We start from the raw sequence: 22558 nt of genomic DNA, 5'->3' as shown, positions 1-22558 counted from the left end.
GATGGGTATTTTAGAGAAAGTTACAAGGGTAAATCTGGTGTAATTAAGTTTAAAACATGAATAGCAAAGGGTTTTTCTTTTAAGGGCTCAACATACAACGTTAACAAAGCAATTCTACTAAAATCAGCGGGAATTATGAATGCAAAATATTTTAATTCATACATTTTAGATACTAATAAGATAAGTCATCTCTCTTCTCTAAGCAGTATCCAAAAAGCCTGTATTCCTACATCCTCTCTGTAATTGAGTTTGGGCTCTGCTTGTTTAGATTGCTATACAGCTGAAGTTTGCAACAGCACCATTTGGCTTCAAGCCTCAAAACACAAAGGAGAAGAAAGGGAAGGTCCATTTAGACAGAAATTGCACTTAAAATGGACACATGCTGGGGAAAAGGTTTTCAACATTTCCTTTGTAAAAATGGTAGTGATCTAGAGCTCCAGAAAATCCTAGGGACTGGGATCTGCTGACATCATGGCTACTGGCTTCTCAAGATGAGTCTGGAAAGCTAGATGTTTTTTGGTGCTTGAGGGAGGCATTGGGAAAAACAGCTGGATATTTAATTATGTTTTGGCTAAAAACTGCCTGAAGCTAAGTTACACACTTGTAATCACTTCAATTGCAAGGCAAAAATACCAGTAATTAATTTTGGCAATGTGACAGGATTTAAATAAACCAAACAGAATTCTTTGTAGTATATAAAATATAAATATCTAAAAGCTATCAACATGTTATGTATTGAAATTAGTTCCACTTGCAATGGCATCAGAATGAGTTTCTCCAGTTAATAACCTTCTCTTCATCTGAATCTAAATTTGAGAACAGAGCGACCATCAAGTAAAAAATTGAAAAAATGTTTCTGTTTAAAACAAAGAACTCTTAGTACTTGCAATGTATATTGTATTTCATCACAGAGAGGCTCAATAATGTGAGGTGATATCTTAACTCAAAGTCATCCTACAGTGCTGTAAGCTGTCTTTGGTGACAATAAGCACCTGGTCTAGCCAGATCCAATCACTGGAAACCATTCAAAAGTATATATACAGAGTCAGCCTCAGAATGTGGCAACAAAAATCTTACTGAATCCCAGAGTTGACTCTGGTGTTGCCTTTTACAGAAAAATAGTGGTTTATATGCAGAACTGAAAGGATGTCTGAAAAACTGAAACATACATCTCTGTCTGGTATAATAGCAAATTCAGCAGACAGCTCTTCACAGACAGTGTAGAGAAGTCATCTGAGCTCAAGTAAAATGGATTAGCTTTTGCTGAAATCAATACAAAAACATGAACCAAACACTAGCAGCTGAACCTCAAAATCTTCAAGAATAACATGGATAAAGAGCTCATTTCCATACAATCCTTCTGGACTGAACTGAACTGAGAGAGAAAACATCTGAACATCTGGTACCACCACAATACTGGGTATGAAAAGCTCTTGCTATCCCTTTCATTTTGTGCCACATGGCAGGACTGAAATTACTACCTTATATAGTTCTGAACCATGATCAAAAAACGTAACAAGTTCCAGATTCTGCCTGCAAATAGAAACAAAGTCACTGTAAGGGTACCTGTTTAGCCATCAACAATGAGCCAATCTGCCTGACTAAATAGACAATTCCAAACCCCTCCCACTAAGCAGGCCATGCCTGAAAGCAAGGTCTGCTTTAATTTAGTAAAATATGCCTGATGATATAAAGGTAACTGACTGACAAAGACTTTCTTACCTATAAGCAATCCTAAATGTATGCCTTACATTCTCTACAGCACCAAACATTTAAGTGTTTTATTTTCTTAATTTTTGGATGACCTAGGGGCAAGCTCAGTAATGCATTTAGTCTTTGAAAATAAACTAAATCTACTTATACAAGGAAATTAGCCAGTTTATCATTAGACTTAAGACCCAGGCCAACCTGACCTGCTTAAGGAAAAGAAAAAGTAGAAAACAGTAATCACCAACATCAATTCCTTGCCATGTTGCACCTGTGTAATTAGCTTACTGAAACCAATTAAACACAGGAAGATGTAGTTATAAATAAATAAATGCTAAAATGCTAGATGAGAAGACTTGATTATTCTGCCAGGTTTTGTGCCAGATGCTAAAAAGATTCCACATTCCTTGGCTGACAGGTTTAGAAAGGATACCTTTCCCACCCAAAACATTCCACCAAACACCAACTGAAGATATTCTGATTTTGTTCACACTTAAATCAAGCAAGATGTTTTAAAGACAAACTCCTATGGAATCAGATTCTTCAGAATACAGGAATGCCTCAGGCACAAACAACAGATTAAATAAGAGTTCCTCTACCTTCAAGACATCTGTTAGCTTGCCAGTGAAGCTCCAGCAAAAGAGTATATCTAGGGCGGGCTTCATCTCACCTCATTTTATTCATTTATACTTTTGACTTGAAGCATAAAGTCTCTACTTAGGCTCTTCCTCCAGTCATCTGTAGAAGGGCATTCCTTGAGAAACTAAGTCCCACTGTGGTAGTTTGACAGGAAATGTGTTTTTTGGGATGCTGTGTTTTTGGCCAATGGATATTCAGACTTTAATATTGGCATTTAACCTGGCCATTGGGACATGGACACGCCTCTGAGAACACGGGGTTAAAAGCAGAGCTCTCCCCTGGGAGGGGTCTCTTGGGTTTCCGGCGGGAAAGAGTTCGGGTCTCTGCTCCGGCCCAGCTGCTGGCTGGGCAGGGGGAGGGGAAAGCCATGTGGCTGAGAGAGGTAGGCCTGAGCCCCGGGGTGGAAGGGTGGAAGAGAGAAAGAGAGAGACACACCGGGAGCCATCGGGCAGCCCCCCCTGAGAGACACAGAGAGAGAGAGAGAGAGAGAGAGAGCCGCTGCCTGGGACTGTAACCTTGAAGCTTGATAAACATGGGCCTGTGCCGGCAGCACGGCTGGGACGGAGAAGAAGGGGGGGTTCAGCCGGCCGCTTGTAGGAGCTTTTAACCCCTTTTTGGAGAATGAGAACTTTACAGATCATTGACCTCTCCTGGAAGATAGAGTGGAAGATGAGGAAGGAAATGTGCAAGTGTGAGAGAGGTCTGGGCGAGTGAGAAATAGTGGAAGAGTAGAGAAGAATCCTAGTGGGAAGAGATGATGGAGTGGCTTTTGCTGGACTCTTTTTGTACAGCCATGGACAGACCCATGTTCCTTGTGACACAGAGACTGCATTCTAGGGGGAGGCAATGCCTCAGAACCAAGAGGGTTCAGTGTTGGTGCCCCTCGGCCCCAGGGGGTGAAAAAATATGGGGGGGACAGGTGTCCCAAAGGAGAGATTGTGGGGACAAGTGTCCCAAAGGAGGGACTGTGCCTTTTTTGGATCGGGACAGAGCATCCTTAAAAGACAACCCTAGAAGCAGCTCTGGTCCATGTTCAGTGGTGAGAGCACTGGACATGAAAAGGAAGAAGTCACGATGGCAGATGTTCTCCGGGCGGTGCCACGAGTGACACAGAAACACACGAGGCTTCAGCTGTGTTTCCAGGGGAAGCCCATGGCACAAGAAGGACTCCTCTCCTCTTGATGAACTGAGGATTGATTGTCTAAAAGGTGGTGCTGGACCGAGAGTTGGTGATTTGAGGAACCAAATGTATTGTGTTGGAAATTTGGTGGGGGGGAGGAGGAAATGCACTTGTGAAGTTTTCATTTTCCCTGTGTGTGTGTTCCTTTTTATCTGTAGTTGTAGAGTAGTTAATAAAGTTCTGGTTCTTTTTCCCTAAGTAGGAGCCTGCTTTGCTTATTCCTGGTCACATCTCACAGCAGAAACCAGGGACAAGGTATCTTCATGGGGGCACTGGCATTGTGCCAGTGTCAAACCATGACACCCACTTAAAGATATATGCAAAATTATAAAGAGTCTGCACCTTGAAGTTAGGTAGAGATTTATCTCACCTGTTGTTCACTATTCACTGTTGTTCACAAATAAATTATAACCATATTCATACACTAAGGAAGGTAATTGTCTCACAGCAATGAGGTAATAATAAAATACCAAACTCAATCTCCCTATTTTTCAATCCATCAAAAGAGGACAACATATTTCTCAAGTATCTACTTTAAAACTGAATGGAACCTATGTTGGGGCATTTCCTCTCAAACCTCCTTTCTGGACTACCTGGATAGCTATCTCAAATTAGGCATCTCACTTAAGACAATGGAAAAATGAGCAAGATGAAACCCTGACATGGGTTTCAAATACAAAGAACCCATTTAGAGTCTTTTGAGTATTAACAGTGGTAATTTAAATTGACCTTAACATTGGTAGGCGGTGTTTGCACATCAGGAAGCCCAGAGGATGAGTCTTAATCCATCTAAATCTATTTGGAAGAAAATAAAGCAGAAAGCCTGCAGAACACACAAGGTAATTGAGTGCATGTGACAATCTGGGCTGGTAGCAGTAAAGTCCATTAATTGTTATTAGAACACTGTGGGCTTTGCCAGTCCAGTCCAATCACAGTGACTTGCCCTATCCACATTACTCCTTGAAATGAAGTTCATCAAGTTTTGGTCAGATTGAGGATCTTGGGGAACACCAAGGTGTAACAGGATTTCAAACATGGATGCTTATCTACTTAGAATTGTAATACATGTATCTTGCAGTTTGCAGTCAATAGAAAAGTTTGTGGAAGAAAATTAAAAACACACCTTTTCATCCTGCTACCTATGTCAGTTAAATTCTTTGTATCTCTGGTAGTCTTTCATATAGAGCAAATACTGGTTTTGAACACAGAAGCAGGTCCAAAAATAAGATAAACAAGTCAGCTTGCAGTAAACCAGATTCATGCAATAGCTCGCAGTATGTGTAGTGATGGAGACAATCCACTGACATTCCACAAATCTAAGTTAAAAAACCCATATGATTTGTGTAATTTTAAACACTATAGACATATTCAGAGGTCTAAGTGATTTTGTGAATTTAAGTGAATTTTCACCTCACATGAAACATGTTATTTAAAGAAAAAAAAATGATGTGACATACAGAAACACATTATTATTTGTAAACCTTACTAACATTACACTAAACATTGAAATTACATTTTATTCTGTAATGCTTCTTTTTTCTGAAACAAACAAACTGAAGAAACAAACCAAACTTCTCCTGGGGCACAGAAATCCTGTCCAGATGGACTTTATAGGCAAATTAAATGGAAGCAATAACCAACAGACAGTTTCTACTGCACTACTCCAGGACATGCCCATATGTGTAACTCCCACAGACATACCTGAGGTAGTTTACATGAGGACAGCAAGAGGAATGTGCCAGCCAGCAACAAGGCACAGCTTTGTCCAGTCACTTGCAGATGTACTCTCTTTTGGGTGGATGCTGAACCTCATTTAAACACTGTGCTGCTGCAGTTCACCCATCTGGACTCAACAGTGTGAAACTTATTGCAGTACGTGTGTGAAGAGAGCAATGTTCTGACAGCAACATGAAAGCATTCTAATGGGCAGATACCACCTCTTAACTATACACTTATAAGAAGGGAGAAAATGCTGGACTGACTTCCCACACCTTTCTCAGGAAATGTCTGATGTGTTCTTGCTTGACATAAAGTCTCATGGAAACCTGTCAGCTCTCTGCTCCTATTTCTTCCTAGCTATTTTACCCTGACCCAGAACACCTGAAGTAATGGATCTCACCTGAGGAAATTTTTTAATACTCATATGAATTTAAATAATTCCTTTTATTTGAATTAATTAACTGTCCTATTTCCTGTGTAAAGTGGAGCAGCATTAATTACCTATATTCCACAGACTAAGAAAGTGAGATAGGCAGAGAGGAGGTCTGTGGTGCAGGAGGTAGCTAAAGAGAGAAACCTGAACAAGACGGATATAAAATTTCCAGTGAGATCAGTGTGTGTTATTTAAATCACACACTGCTGTGGGTCTCCTGACATCCACTCATGAGATTAAAGACACAATGTTAAAGAACAGCACTAGGGACCAAACTAACAATATTCTAAACCTGTAATACTGAGTATAACCAACCAGACAGTCAACGTGCTTCCACCACTATCGAGCCCCACTATGAGAACTGCTGTAAAACAGAAAAGTCAGAGCGCCTTAAGTGATCATGTTAACTTTCTTTTCTCTTTCATTTTTCAAAGGACAGCAAGGTTTCCAGAATAATCTTCTATGCACCACATGCACTCTTTTTCTCAATTCAGGTCCAGGATTGTAAAATGAAAGCTGAGATCCTCACAGTTACATAATTTCTTGAACTAGTACCTTAAGACAAAGCAAATATACAATAAATGAAGACTCACAATGGCAACACTAACACTCCACAGGTGTCAATAAGCAACACCTCATGGATAGCTACATGCCAGTCAATTGGTCAAAAACACTAGCTAAGAAATATTAAAGGCAATCTTCAGTCTACAGAAAGCAAGTTTTACACTCCTAGTGTGCTTACTGAGTATGTTTCCAACCACCACCACCATTCTTTTAATGCCCTTTCTGGGTTTACAGGCTTATTGCTCATAGAGAATGGTGAAAGAATAGGTCAGGAACCTTAATTTTCATCTGGATTTGAACTCCTGGAACACAATGTGTCATACATATTTAAATGTAAACAACAACCAATTTGAGGGTAAAACTCATGGAGGAGAAATTGAAATTCTATCATTTTGACTCTTTACTGCCTCTACATTCTACCTCAATAAGGCAGAAAACATTAGTATTATTTCTTAGCATTCTACTTTTGGGGTGCACTCACTTTGCACAGGACAAAGAAAAAGTGAACAAGACCTTCATAGCTTGTAAAGAGATAAGTATACAATACTATTGTACATAACCCACAGCAGGAAACATTTGCAGACTTCGAAGGCTAATTGATGTTTTGTTTCCTAACAAAATGGCATGGAGATTCCAGCTTTGTTAGAAGTGCTGCACATTACCCTGGAGGAACTCATTCAGTCCTATCCTATCCCAAAAGTCTGAGAACCTGCCTTGCAATGATACTTCTTCAACAGAGTCAATTTGGAGCTTAAAACCTCTCTTACTCTAAAAGGTTTTCTGATGGGAAGAAAGCATAAACTTTTCCAGATAGTTAATATATCACTTCCCTTCAATTCTCTACAGTACAGTACTATTAGCCAGCAGTACAGACCAGACCCCATGTTCCAAGATTCTTATATCCAAAACTAAATCTGAATCAGCAAGTCTGTACAACACCTGGAATGACAACAATAGGTAAACAGTATATAAAAATAATTGATTATTATATAGTTGAAAAAAAAAATTTCTGTATATTTAACAGAAATTACATTTTCAGTAAAAAAAATATAAATTAAATAAACATCTCCAATTACATACACAAGAAGAAAGACAAAGAAAGAGCCTAGTCTTCCATTTATGAATAAAGGCATCTGGAACAATGCCCATACAAACCTACTAATTTCTTCTCTGTTAATTCCACATGGTTTTCCCATAAGCATACCTGGTTTTCTGTAACCAATTTTGATTTGCATAAATTCTTCCCAGAAAGTGAACAATTACCTAACCTAATGATTTCTCCATTAATGGACATTTTGGCAACAACAGATAATGGAGAAATCCTCGATTAGTTTCAGGAGAATTCTGAGCAGCATAAACAAGCATTACATCAGTAAGAGCCTCAGCAAGCTTCCTTTAAACACAGGACATTCATTGTGCTGAGGGTATATGACTGATCTAGGTATCCTGAGAAGATAAAAGTGGCTTTTTGCTTTTGCAAGAGATGGCCATATTTGAGGTCCTGATGTTCAAAGATTAACTAAATGGATGAACTATCTACTCTTTACATTCTAATAGCCCCTCTTCAACTGCAGCTCTAGGCTCTCTCTATCCTCTGCATTGGCTGAGCTGCAGTCCAAGATCCCAAAACACAGCCCAAATGAACAAGAGGATACAATTCCTTTTGCAGCCCCTTCCCAGCCCCACTCCACCTACAGCTGTAGGCTCTGTCTCCCTCCCAATCCTAATGCTACCCCAGCCCAACGCACCTCAACCAAATCATACTCCCTCAAAGGTCCAAACCACCATTTTCTCTTGGACTTTAATACCTTTATCAGGAAATGTTCTTCAAAAGTCAGTTTGACATCAATAACATAGTCTTTATAACTACTGCAGCTTTTTTCATTAAGGCACAGGAATCCAAAGTGAAAGCTAGCCCCTCAGTCACTGAAACACAGACTACATAGCAGCAGTTCCACTGCAGTGCTGCCTTTGAACATCACTGTTGACTGAGAAGTTGCTTACTAATGGGGTTTCCCTCTAAGCACAGTGTGAAGTTAAGAGTGAAAAAGGAAAAGAACAGGTACTTTTGAAGGCAAAGGATCATGGTTTGGCATCTGAAATATATTAGAGATTTACCACAAAAGGATTGTTTAATTTTTGTCTTTTTAGCAGTTGAATTAGCAAGAATACATTCAAGAATCATGCTTACAAAAGGTGACATACTGGAGTTTGCACATCCTTAAAATATAATCAAAAAAGACAGGCACTTGGGTGTTATGAATACTAGCCTGCTTTAAGATTTGTGCAACCTCCATTTTTTTAGCAGTAAAGTGTAAATAATAATCCTACCTTTTCTGACAGTAGGACTATCAAGTTTAATTCATTTAAATTATGTGAAAGTTTTCAGAGCTCCTTGTATTAAAACTGTTATTTAATTAAATAATTTTATTTTTCTAAAGGAGAAGCTGTAACAAAAAAAATCTTATTTCTTTTATTGCTTATTGCATGTAACTGTCCAACCCCCCAACAGGAGTACTAGTCGATCTGCCCCTGCTCTGATAAGGATTTAAAATACTCCAACTGTGCTGTAAGAGAAAAGCATCAGGATTTTAATAGCACTTTTAAATTACTCATATTAATGTTCTTTTCCTGAGTTCCAGGTATGTTTTAAACTAGATTTTTTTATCCATTAAAATACATTCAAGTCTCATTGGCTGTCTTATTTCATGAATTAGAATGGCTTTCAACTCTGTTTTTATGGACACAGAAACAGAAATTAATGAAAGACATTGCTTTGATTTGTCCATCTACAAACAAGATGTAGATTACTCTCCCTACAAACAAGCCCAGAGTCGGTGTTGCTAGTTCTGAGCCAATACTGCACTGTTCTTTATGTCAATGTCATCTACTTCTGAATAAAACTGCAAGGAAAAGAAAAAGAAAACACAAAAGAGATGCTGCAGACTTGAGTAATACTGGCTAGAGCATAAACCAGAAGGCCTCTTTTAGCTTTTCAGAGTTTAAGAACTACAGGTTGAAGTAGCTTCCACTCAGAGCTTTCATGTACTACTGACTAATTCAGTAATGCTTCCCTTGATTATAAATGCTGGGAGAAAGAGCCACATAGACCTGAATTAGCACAACTATTAACAGTGTTTTTTCCCTGAGCTCCTATCACAGTGCACATCATGGGGGTCAAATGCAATACACTGAGTATGAATCTGACCCAAAAACTAACAGAAACACAACAGGCAAATTCTTGCCCCATTGTGATCCCCATCTGGCTGGAGAAAAACTTAAAAGGTTCCAACTGCTCCTAAAAGGCTAGAAATGATAGAAAAAAAAGCCACCCAGAAGACAGCACTAGAGAAAATATTTGTAAGATTACTCTCCCTGATCTACAGGTTCTGTCATATACAGTTCTGAGCAGGAGTGGGCCACATGGTGCATGGAAGGCCACAGCCAGGTATGCAACAGAGAGAACAATGAGGAATGATTAAAGTAATTTACATGGTCCACAAGTGTCTAAGACAAAACAAAGGGTTTTTTCTCCTGACTCTCAACAGCTCAGGATCTCAAAGATTTCACCACAGTAGAAAGCCACAGTATCCAGAGTCCTGAACAACTTTTTTTTCTATAAAGTTGCATAAAGTCTTTAAAACAGCTTTGTGCAACCTGCAAGTCATCACCTCTGAGAAACCAGAAAGTCTCTTTGCATTGCAATAGCAGACCTGCATATTACCAGACCAAGGAAAGCAAGCCAATACTACTTTCTGCTAAACTGACACACTCCTTTCAGATCATTTCATATGCAATTTGGAACTAGTGTTATACTTGGAGGGGTAAGTAGCACTAGTAAACATGCTATTTCCCTCAGAAAGAAGGTTTCAGGTTCATTTAAAAAAAGGCTTCTTATATACAGGATATTCTGACAAAATGGGTAGAGACTAGCTCCTGTTTCCTTCCCAAGGCTTAAAGAACAGGATGTAGCACAATGTCAAAGGTACCTGGTTGTCTCAGTCAATGCCCAGCCAAGGCCTGGAAACCATCTAACATTATAAGCTCACTGCCTAGAATTGTTTGAAAACTGAACCTTTTAAAATATCAGTTTTCTTAGTCTAAATTGGATACAGTACCCTTGTAATAACCTCCTTCTAGACATGCTGCAGTTCCTTCTCAGGATTCAGAATTGCCACTTGCAATCAACCAAACGAATAAAATGTTTCTATTATTTATGTTGATTTTTTCACGGATGGCAAAGAACTCATCATCATGTCAGCCCCTTTATTGTCACGTACTCTGCCTACTGCCTGTGAGATTCAGCTGTAGCTCAGGGCCAAGCAGTGAAAGGCAAATCCCCTACACCAAGTTTGCTTGTCCTATCAATTCTTTAGAAAGCAGCATGTAGGCATAAGGAAATTAAAAGCAAAAAAAATAATTTAAACTACCTTGCCATGTAGTTCGTGAACGTCGTATCTTATCTGAGCAAATTCACGGAGTCCAAAAGATCCTCCAATGAGATAGAGCTAAAAACAGAATGAAAACAGACATGTTAGGACTGCTAAGAAAAGAACGCTTTGCACACCTACAAAAAATACCGTGCATACTGACCCAATTCATTTACCAAGGGACTCTGATATTTTTCCAACAGAAACACCAGGAGCTGAAAAAAACAATACTTTAGAAAATAAATGCAGGTGCCTTCTTCCACTCTCTGAGCCTGGATTTCACACATTTCCTCTTTCATACAAAGACAGTTGCTACATGACTCAGACTTTCCAGGGACTTCCTCTCCTCTTACCCCTTGTTTTCCCTCCCCATGTGGTTTCCTGACATAATGGCAGCAAAGGAACCTTTACCTCACTGCCACAGGTTTTATTCTCATAAATTTTCAAACTCTGTGGGGAAGTAACAATGCCACGCTGACTTACTCTGGTGTCTGTGGGTAACAGATCTAATTAAGCTTCTGAACAGACCATGACTGTAGCTATAGTTCAATAACATATTATCACCCAGACTAAGAAATCACATCCAGAACACCCATTCTTTTATTACTCCTTAGTTATCCTGCAATTTCCTCCATGCCTGTAAAGCCTAAGAATAATAAAGGCAGAAAGGGGAGGACTTCATACTCACATAAGAAATCATTATATTATTCTTTCTTATGAGAGAGTGCTATCACAAAACTGCCTATGTATTTTTACCATTAGAAATGGATCCATCTACCATCCAAAGATCAAGTATTGTTTAAAAAGAGAAGAGATTTGAAAATTAGCTTAGAAATATAGCTACTTTGTGTAAGTCAGGTCCCTTGCTACTGCTCTGACCTCACAGTCTCTGCTGTTCTCTGTTAATACAGATGCACAGGAGGCCAAAAGGCTTCACATCTAGAGACGCATATCTAAGGAAAGTGGAAGCATGAGGAAGCTCTAAGGACCTGAGTGAAGGTAGGTAGGAAAATAATCCAAACAAAACCCACCACCACCACCCTCTTTCATCATGCAACTTTGCTGTTACAGTCCTTCATTACAGGCTGTAGCTGAACTGCTGTTTTCTACACACTGCTGGCTGATTTCTTACTACATATTAGGTTTGCAGCAATGGCCTGTGTCCAAGAATTTGTATAATTATGCTGTGCAGGTAGTCACAGTGTGTGTTGGTTCTGGGAAGTGGAAGTTCATGTCACTGTGACCACAAAGAATTAGAAATTAGAAACAAAAACCTGCCTTCTACTCTGATTCATTCTCAAAGCTGCAGGACTGCATTACTTCTCACCAAGCAGGTAAAATTACTCACAACCACATGAACACTCTCTCCAGGCACACACTTGGACGCTGGTAAGGTACAGACTGGTACCCCAGAACTGATGTACTCTAACCAAAGAAGAAAAACCCGTCATCAACAGCCAGGAGTTAAAGGCTCCAGAGCCTCTTTCTAGCCCTTTCAAAAAAATCTAGCTGATAATAAAAATAGACACAAATTTTGCAATATGAACACCCAGTTGCTAGGCCACAGACCACTAGTGTCAGAAAGCCAATCAGAAAATCATCATATGGTATCAAGTCCAGCAACTAGAAATATGAATGATCAAAAACTGGATGGCATCATACTTGTGCCATAAATGTTTCAAGGGATTAATGATGATCTTGCAGATATTGAATCATCAAAATACTCAGTAGGGAAAAAAAAGAAAAGTCTTCCTTGGGTCAGTATTTTGGTAAGAAAAAAATAACAGAAAGCAGAAAATAAAGTGTTCGAAATGGTTAAAAAGAACTTGGACATTATTCAAGATTTATTCAATCAAATCAGAAGATTTGTCAGATGAAGATATGGTAGCACATAATGCTAAAAATCTCAAGGATCAGACTGTAATTGAATTTTAACATGGTTGATGCCTCAGCATAAATTTTCATTAGCTGATCTTCTTTAATTCCTAACAAGTATTATGTTAATTTTAATTTTAACTTTAAGTCATAATAAACACAAATCTGAAATGCTATAGACAAGTTTATGGCTGTTACAAACCAGAGGTTATTGCCTTTTTTTCATATTAGCATGTTGTCAGAGAATGTCTATGGCAAGGCAAAAGCAACTGCACTAGAAATGATTCAGTTATTAAACCAGGCAGAAAGCAGCAAACACGTGTGATATCAATTAAAAATTAATCTGCCCAAGAATAAACTTGCATGGAGCATATCCTGTTATGAGATGCGATATGAACAACTGGAAGACTTTGGCTTACAAAGCCATGCTGCAGGCTAAAGAGGAAATATTACATTCTTTAGCTTGAAAACTGTAACGTACACTGCAACTACGAAAAATCAAGTTTTTGCAAGGTTGTTGTATGAAGTAAGTCACGTGCTACTCACTTTGTCTCATCACATCCTATTGCTTGTTTGACAGCAACCAGCCACAACACAGCACACTTTATATTTGCAGCTACACACAGTAGAGAAGTTGATACACACACCTCTCACTTCCTGTTTTGGAATTCAGGTTTTGGCCTGACGTTGCAGTTTTACTCACAACACCTTGGTACTACTAAGAGGAGAAAAAACCCACCTGGTTTCTGATGTACCTTTGCTCTTCATACAGCAAAAGCAGCATAACAAGTTTAGCTTATCAGGCATTACCAGTACAGTTGCCTTTACCTTTCCAAACATCAGTTAAGCACCATCAGAGACAAAGCACATTGATGCTGTAAGAAAATACTAATGCTGCTGAAATATTACACAGCATAATGCTGGAAGGTTAGGACTAAAATTAAATAGTTTTGCAAAATACAGGATACGCACAAAGAATATAAATAATATGTTTACAAGCCCACTTGACCAATGTTCTAAAGAACCAAAGATGATGTCTGAAAACTGCAAAACCAGACCAGAATCAGTCATATTCAGCACTTATTTAATCAACCAACAGCATGTCAAGATAGTCAGCTGACAGCCCTGAGCATGAATTGCATTCATCTACGCAAGACAGAGCAGCAATGGACAGCTATTCAGTCAATTATCTTTTTGAAAACTGTGTTCAAAAGCCAATAAAAGAAGGTATAAATGAATTTATGCAACTGTAATACTATTAAAGGTAGCAAAGGACTCGGTGACTGACAATGCATGGAGTTGAACTACTAGTCTTGGCTTTAACTCTTTCCTTTCTCTTCTGTTGCACTGTGAGGGAAGATGCCCTCACTACCTTAATTTCAGTTGGCTGTATTTACAGACAACAGTGAATCAGCAAGAATCACCAGTCAAAATAATTAGAAGCAGGATAAGACTCAAAATTTCCAGCATCATTATTGGCTTGTTGGCTTTGCATATTCTGTATGTCTCACATACTTTTCTAATTCCCCAAACTGTAAAACAGAGATAATCTCTGCATTCTTTGCAAAACACTCTTCAGTTAAAAAAGCACTACAATGTACAAATTTGCCCAATCTAACCCAAAAGCAACAGTGAAGTCCAGTATGTTCCATCCACTAGTCCAGGCATAAAAAAGACAGTAGAAGCTATTCAGGATGCAATATAAATATAAGTTAGGTTGGCACCATTCTAATGAAGTCAGGATCAAGTTCACTCTCCTGTTAACTGAAGAGAGAAAAGTAATGTCATGTATAATAAAAGTTAATTTTTTTTCATTACAATTTTAGAATCATACAGATACTTAATGTACATGATAAAATATTAAGGGACTGGCATCTGAAGGATACTCAAGCTACAAAGTTCTTGTATACCTGCATTCTTTTATTGTGAGGGAACCATTCATTTTATTTGCTTCACAATGCAGAGGAAAAAACATGTAGTGAACATCATCTATCTCGTTATTTGAATGCTCTCAGCAGATTCATGAAATGATAGTAACTTCTCTATTTTTCCTTTACACCTGAATTTTAACTTAGGGAGGCAAAGATCATTAACCACACTAGTTAGCCAGCACTTAACACCAAAGCAAACAGCTTAATAGCATTGCTAGCACGACCCCCATTAAAGATCCCACATTGGATTATTCCTTTATGTTTCAGTGAGTACACAAAAAACCTCCCACAATGTTGTAATGCAATTATGCATGCATGGAAGACTTGCATGTTCCAAAACAAAATGAAAGATAGGATGTGACATAAGAGCACCATCTGTCACATACACTCAGCAACCTCAATAAACATTTTATGTAAAAAAATGACATAAAATTCTCTTTAATAACGTTCTTTTAAAAATTCTATTTGTTCATGTCTCCACTGGGAAGTATGTTATGCAATCAGTTATAGATGGCATCAGACTGATCCCCTGAACCACATCTTAGGATGGGAAATACTTGTATTTGTCACAAACTACAGTGGGTGGTCATTGAGGGCTCATACCAGCAGAACTTAAGACTTAAAACAGATCCCTTTTTTAGTTTCCTGCATATTCTAAAGCAATCAGCTTCACTTCATTGGGTTAAACAAAATAATAAGAAACTGCTTCTCTGGCAGTACCAGCAAAATGTCATGTTACAGGCATCCCTGTTGTTAGAGAAAGCCATTCCTACTACAGTACCAGTCGTGAAAGATAATTACAAAGTCATAAATCCCTAAATTAACCAAATCACAATGTTTAGTGCTGCCAACGCCAATCATGCGGTGCTAGAAGATGTTATGATATGTATACACAGAAGGAACATGGTAATTTTCTAGCCTCTTCTTCAAGACTACTGCTACAGAACTCTCCAGCTATTCATCAAAAGCTTCAAAACTAGAGCAGTAGTGAATTATTTTAGTTTGCAGTGATCACACCAAAGGGAGTTTTGGGGGTTCCTTTTTAAAGAACTGCGAGATGTGCAGAGCAAGACCAGTGAAAGATGGCAATTTGGCAGTCCAGAAGACTGAAGTTTCTTTTCTTTTCCCTAAATAAAGTAGCAGGCCAAATTGCCAGTCCTAGAAAAAAACAGACAAGTCATCTTAGCCTGAAGCGCCCCCCTCTGCTAGCTCTAACTCTCAAAAGTTTATTTCCCACAGCCATTCCTGCACTTGGCTCTAACACTGAAACTGCAGAGAAGAGAGAAAAACAGTGCAACATCTTCTCAGAAACTTACTAAATCCTCTCCTCACCCTCAATGGAAGAAAAAGAGAGTCTACCTTTACCTCTGGTCTACAAAAAATGAAAATAACTTTAGGTTCACACCAGAAATCTCCTCTGGGAGAAAACAGAAACCAAACCCATGCATCCATCAGGAGTTATTTCATTCAAAGGTACACCAAGTAAGCAAATGCTCTGACTTGATACAGATGCTAGAATCACACACTGTAGAAAGGTGGAACTGCACCCAAAAAGGGATGAAATCCAGCAGTAGATGACCACATGGATACCATGCTGGCCTTCAGCACACAGCTGCTGGTATAAACTGGAGCCAATTATTACTGACTGATAAAGCAGAGTGTAGTTTGCACAGCATGTAGAACATGTGCAGAATATTAAACTTGGCCCAAGGTATCAGGTTAATTGGCTCAGTAAGAGAATGTTCAAAGCCATGATTTTAAAGATTGCAAATATGAATTGCTACAGGCCAGAGAACAAAAAAAAACCCCTGTCCATAGCCTTTCGATCTTACTATTCAATGTCTTATGAGAAAACAAAACGTTTGTTATTCTGTTATTCTTATTTTACTATTCACAATTTGTGTGAAATGTCCAATTCATAATAGGTTTTAAACCAAAGAAAATTCATGTAATAGAAACCAATCTAAGAATAATGCAGAAGACATAGAAACCCATATGTTCCTCAACGTGAACATGAGCAAAAAAGGGCATTTCAGCCACAGCATTGTCATTTTGCATTACACACATTGCTTGGGCTGGTCAGACAGCAAAGGAATTTCACTCTGCAGCTGCAGCTGTTTGAAATCCAAGTCTGTCCTGGTGGTTGAGCTGCAGTTTCTGAACACCACCTTCATTTTCTCCATAAGCTTCTAAAAAATAAAATTTAATTTCCCTATTAAAATGATCATTTCTACAACTCACAGGTTCAAATATAGCCAAGGTAACTACAACGAGAAAGTGTTTACATCTTGTGGCAAGCTGGTATTCTTGTGATGTGTTAGGCCCTGATCAAAACTGCAGTAAACTGAAACCTGCATGAAAGAACATAAAAAGAAACCAGAATAAGTTTTATTTCCCTATTGCTAATCCTGGACAAGGAATGAAGATTAAAAATTCTGTAGAATAAACATGAATCTTACACTTTTACCATCACAACCCCTTGAAGAAGTGGGAGATCTAGGGCAGGACTAAGCACACACTTGCCTGTGAAAACAGGCAAGTCTGGACATCTTCTATTCTGAGGCACAATAGAAAACCTCAGTACCCCCCAAGTGCCAGATTAGACCATTCTAACAGCATTAAATGATGCAAATGCACCCTTTATGTTTTGAAATTAAACAGAGGGAAACTCTGAAGTACTAAAGAGTGCCTATTTGTTTGTCACATATATCTGGAAAACTGTTCTCAAAAACTGAAAATGAAAAATTTAAGGCCTTGATTCAAAAGGAGAACTCAGAAGTTTTAAGACCTAACAGTCAATTGAAAGATAGAAGTCAGCTAATTCAGACTGCACAAACTGGACTCCACAAAAGCCCATTCAGTGTGAACACTCTGGCTTCCACACAAGCCCTAACAGTTCCAGGGCTGGTTTTGTCTGGAACAGCTCCACACTGTGGATTCAAAGACACACAGATGAACAGGAGATGCAAAGCAGAAGCACAGCCTAGCAAAGCCTCTCATCACAGGCCTAGAGACCCTACATGTATAATACCAGTTACTGAAGCATAAAAGCAACACTATGTTAGTCACTGATTGAGAGCAACAACTTTTTAATTCTAAAAACAGTTTTGTATTTATTGCTACTCTAGGCTGCAAGTGTAATACTTGTGACTTTTACAGGCAGTCACAATTTATCTACAAATACTAGAAGTCAGAATGATCTTCTCATGGATGAATGTTAATTTCTATTAATCTCTCAAAAATGTATTAACAGTTAAATCAACTGTTCTGCATATGTCAAAATTTATTATGAAGTTACATGAAGTAATAGATATTAATAAAAGTCCTGCAATTCAGTATTATGAATTGTTCAAGGCAATAATGTGAAAGATGTTAGCAATAACACTGACATATCTAAAAGTGAAAAATACGGATTGCAGTAATCCTTCTTCAAACAATATCAGAAGATAATGTAATAACAGTTTCTACTTATAGACACTGATAAGCAACAGAAAGATCTGAGAATCATGATTACTCCCAAGAAAAACTGTCTGTATTTCCAGTGTTCATACCATCTTTTTACAGGCAGATCCTCCAGAATCGGTGGGGGGAAAGTGTGCCTTGTATTTAGCATATTCCAGGACTCCAAATTGAGCAAGTTTTCTTGAAATTAACTAGAAATGTTGAAGTTAAAGAAATCTATGAAAATTTAACCCATTAACCCTGCAAACTTTCACTTTAAGTAATTCACAGGAGAACAAAATATCATTTCATATATCTGCAAAACATTTCTGGGCATCAGTCCTTGCTCCCAGATGACCCTGACTTCACACCAGTGAACAAAACTAATCCATGGACATGTAATTTCATGTCCTGATGTCTTGAAAATTGTTTTGCTTTTGTTTGTCAAAACAACTGGCTCATTAATGAGAGTCTGAGATGCCACTGACCTTCTCTAATGGTGCCTAGAAACACTGACCACATTGCTGCAGCATTGTTAGGGACTTGTTCTAACCTGACCTTTTTTCCTAGTCCTGTACATGACATGCATTCTTGGCATCCCTTGACAAAGTGTTTATCAAAGTAAACTTGCACTGTCCAAGGCAGCAGAGTAGATAGCATTGTAGTACAGTCTGTGCTAATAATCACTCGTGGGAATAGATTTTAGAATCATATTTATTCATAGTAAAGTCTTTCACTGCTCCAAGCTACCTGTACCTTCTCCTTTGAGAATACAAGGCACAACATGAAAAACACCAAAGATCCAGAAGGAGAAGCAAAGTACTTGTAAAAGCAGTCATTACAGGATGAGGGGAAAAACCCCACAAAACCCCAGGAAAATGAAAGGAAGTCAAAATCTACAGCAGTAGGTATGGAGAATGTTGTAACATAGTGCAAATCTGAAAATCCTCATTACTATACACACAGTGTGATATACTTATTTTAGGAGTGCAATAAAAATCATCAAATGAACCTCAGACTATATTTTCTTTCTGCTAGAATGTCACTTCCGATATTCAGAACATAATTTTTTCCTTGTAACATACTGACAGAACTGGAACTGCATCTACACATTCATTTTGCAGCTTGGAGAGTTTGAAAAATCCTTGCCTAGAATCAGGTGGATATACAACCAAAAAGGCAAGTCATGGGAAGTGCTGTGACCACTTAAAACAATAGGGGGGTTTTTAACATGTGTTTTACATTTGCTACTACTTAGCAATTTTGAAATCCAAACTTGTTTCCTTAATGATACAGAGCCCTCATTTAAACCTGTTGGAAAAAAAATAACTTCCAGCAGACTTGAAATATTCCAAGTGTACCAGAGAGGTGACCTGACATGTTTAGTGTCCCATAAGGAAGGTCTGATGCTAGATGCACCAGCAGCAAGCCAAGGAGCCTTGCTCTCTCAGGATCTTACAGAAGCATCACTGCAGCAATATGACATTGACAGACACACCCCTTTTGCTCAGGTAGAGTTGGTTGTGGAATATAAAGCAGCAGAAACTGAAGCTCCTCTTATAATAGAGCCACGAGTGCTCAAGACTTGTAAATTAAGCTTTATGTGATTAGGAAAGAGTTCCCAAATCAAAACAGCAAACAGAGATGTCAATATAGGTGACAAAGATGTTTAAGTTACCACAGAGGTGGCACTGCCCTCTACTGCAACAGCAAATTTCAGATACACCTGTAAGGTTGCTGGAGTTCATCCCAACATCTACACAGATGTTACCATCGTCAGAAATGCTTTGGGACTACTCACTTGATTGCATTCAAGCCATTGAGATGAATGGGATATTCCACACCAGGTTACATCACGATCTCCTGAATGCTTACTGTTTGTGCTACACAGAGATACTGTATCTGCAAAGTGTACAAAGTTATAGAAAAATTTACAAATCGAGGTCTCCCGCAAGTTCAAGTCCTAGCCCCTACAGCTTCGTTGTTGCTCACAAAGAAACACTTTTTTCAGCTGCTGAGAAAGTACAACTGAAAACTGTGATTTAACACATCTTACTCTGAAAGCTGTTGCCAGTATGAGGTTTAAAGATCAACCACAAAAATTCCTTCCCCACTGAAATATTCTAGCAGCCCCAAGACCAAATGAACAAATAAAAAACTATCAGAATAATTTACATTAAAAAGTAAGAAATATTTCACAGATATATTTTGGGGAGTGGGGGGTGTTATGAGACACTCATTTTCTTTGAATTAGGATGTTTCATTCTTTGACCTTGGAGCCTTAGTAATTTTTACACAGGGATTTTTCATTCAAATATGCAGTATAAAAAGGCAAGATATGAAAGGCATTTGATTTTTTTCCCGCCAAAAAAGCAAACATGGTACTGATGAAAAGTTCAGCAGTACTGAAGAATAGTCCTACATCAGTCTAGAGAGAAGAAAATTATGTATAGAATGTAATAATCTAACAGAAACCTTTGGTTTCAGTATTATTAACAAATTCAGCAGAACTGAAAGGATTGCAAAGGCATGCTCCTTCTGATTCTTTGCCTAGATTCACTGTCATTTTTGCTGTAATTGATCTTTTAGCACAATTCTGTTCAGCTTCAGAGGTGCCTTCAGAGCTCCATAGACAGCTGGGTAACTGACAATTGCATGAATTTTCCTTTCTCTTACTCCCTGGGAAGCCTTTGGGCAGCAAGTCAGAAACATTCTGAAGTATTCACAAGGGAGAATAATTTTAAGGCAGGGAGACATGAAACCCTAGAAAGAAACAGAATAGAATATTTCTCTATATAATATTGTGTCTGGAGGAAAGAGCTCTGTTGCAACAGGAACAGAATGAAATGAGGCAGTACAAAGTCAAAGAAACCAGTCTTAAAAATCCCTGCTATGACCTATGGAAAATCTTGCAAAAACACTGGGAATGGCTAAAAGTACAACGACAGACCTGGCCTGGGGCGCTGAAGTCCTGGCTCCAGCACTGAAGCACAACTGAGACAACCTATGCCACTGCTCCAGTGGGATGTTTTAAAACCCCTCATTACGTATCAGAGTGCTCTTTGCTAAAAACCAGCAGCATTTTCTTAACACAGGATCATCTGTTTTGGGGGAACCTTCCTAAGTGATGAAAGGCAATCACCACTCTCAGTGTACAGAACTTTGCAGACTCTTCTAAAACAAACTAAGTCAATTCCTTCAAGCATTCCTGAAAGGTGGAATGTCAGCTTTACCTTTTCTGTTGCTTTGCTCTAGACTTTACAGTTCATCTTCGTCACTTCCACATGGCACCGTGGCAGAATGGCACCACAGAGCTAAGAAGTTACTCCAGCTGAGGACTGAGTACACAGGAAGAATCCTGTTTCATGTTTTACTCTACTTTTGACAAGTTCCTCCATCTTGTAATGACATTTCTGCTTTTTCACAACAATACAGACCACATTATTTCTACAGGACCTACCTTACCTCCAAAGATAACCTTTTAATTTGGCAAGCATGTGATAACTACATTTTATAGTATCTTTTTAATCCTTTTGAGAACTAAAAAGAAAAGAAACATATCTTTGCCCTACTTCTTTAAAATGCAATCCTCACAGGGAAAATAATGTAGAAAGTTTTATCAAAATCAGAATCTTGTGTATCAGTTGAATCTCCTCACCTACCACACCAGTTAATCTGATATACTTATTATTAAAAAGCAGGGGTGATTTTTTTTTCTCCACTAGGTCACTACCTCTAAGTATCTATTATTTAATCACATAGTATTTTCCTCAGGCCTTCCACAGAGTTAAAGTTGTGTGGGACAATACTAAACTGCCTGATCTTCCCTGATTCTGGAAGAAAAGCAGCAAGCTTCAAATAATTACATAAACAAAAGCAGCATGAGCTAAAACTAATCCAACCTTTAACATCTAAGCAAGGTGTTATTAAACTGAAGAATATTGTCAGAGCACTCATACATGAAAAATCCAAAACCAAAATAAATTTGGTCTAAGTATGAAAGCAGCACAGTTCTGGACAGCCTCTCAGGTACACCTGCATGCAAGCAGGATACCTGACGAGCTGTAACACTATGCATGATCACTTCAAGAAAGGTGCTGTAGGCAGAGTTTCTGTGCAACAGCAGGGAGTGGAGCTGCTGATGCAAATGATTTCATGTAGTTATGGTATTATCACACTGTTTTGTTGGTCTGTTTGGTTTAACTGTTTCCATTTCTTACAAATGCCTTCATCAATATTTTGAGAAAAGATACTTCATTATTAACTTTAATGAATGTCCTTACCATAGAACATCAGTAATATCCCTTTAAAATAATGGCCTTAAACTTTTAACTCTGTTAAGTGTCCATGTCCTTCCCTGGTCCACTCCATCTTTTCCAAGGTATGCTGTTGAATATTTGAGGAACATGGCACTGATTTCTCTCATAGCTTTATAAAAGTGTTGGAATCATCCTTTGCCTTATTCTTTATCCACCTTGAAATTTGTTTACTTTTTGCAAACCAACTGTATAGATGGATAAGGAGATCTGAATTGCACAAACAGAAACCACACTGACTTTGGTGCTGCTTTTGTCTTCCTTCCTGAGTTTTTATCCATAAGTGCCTCTGCGTTTTTTCACTTTCCCCCTTATGAACACAG

General features: G+C 38.4%; 1 protein-coding gene across 3 annotated transcripts in view; it reads right to left on the bottom strand.

The window, feature by feature from the left end:
• The window catches only part of COX16 (cytochrome c oxidase assembly factor COX16), a 46316-nt gene that overhangs the window by 22485 nt on the left and 1273 nt on the right, over window positions 1–22558 (bottom strand). For 2 of the 3 annotated variants that reach the window (XM_066551320.1, XM_066551321.1), the window contains exon 2: window positions 10673–10750. In XM_066551320.1, the coding sequence (XP_066407417.1) occupies window positions 10673–10750 (78 nt within the window). Of the gene's footprint in view, window positions 1–10672; window positions 10751–10835; window positions 10888–19720; window positions 19822–22558 lie in introns of all 3 variants that reach the window. The other variant, XM_066551322.1, reaches the window with a different exon arrangement.

Source organism: Molothrus aeneus, chromosome 6 (genome assembly GCF_037042795.1).
Source record: "Molothrus aeneus isolate 106 chromosome 6, BPBGC_Maene_1.0, whole genome shotgun sequence".
Lineage (NCBI taxonomy): Eukaryota > Metazoa > Chordata > Aves > Passeriformes > Icteridae > Molothrus > Molothrus aeneus.
Note: the sequence above shows the minus strand (reverse complement) of the source record. Positions and strands in the feature narration are given on the sequence as shown.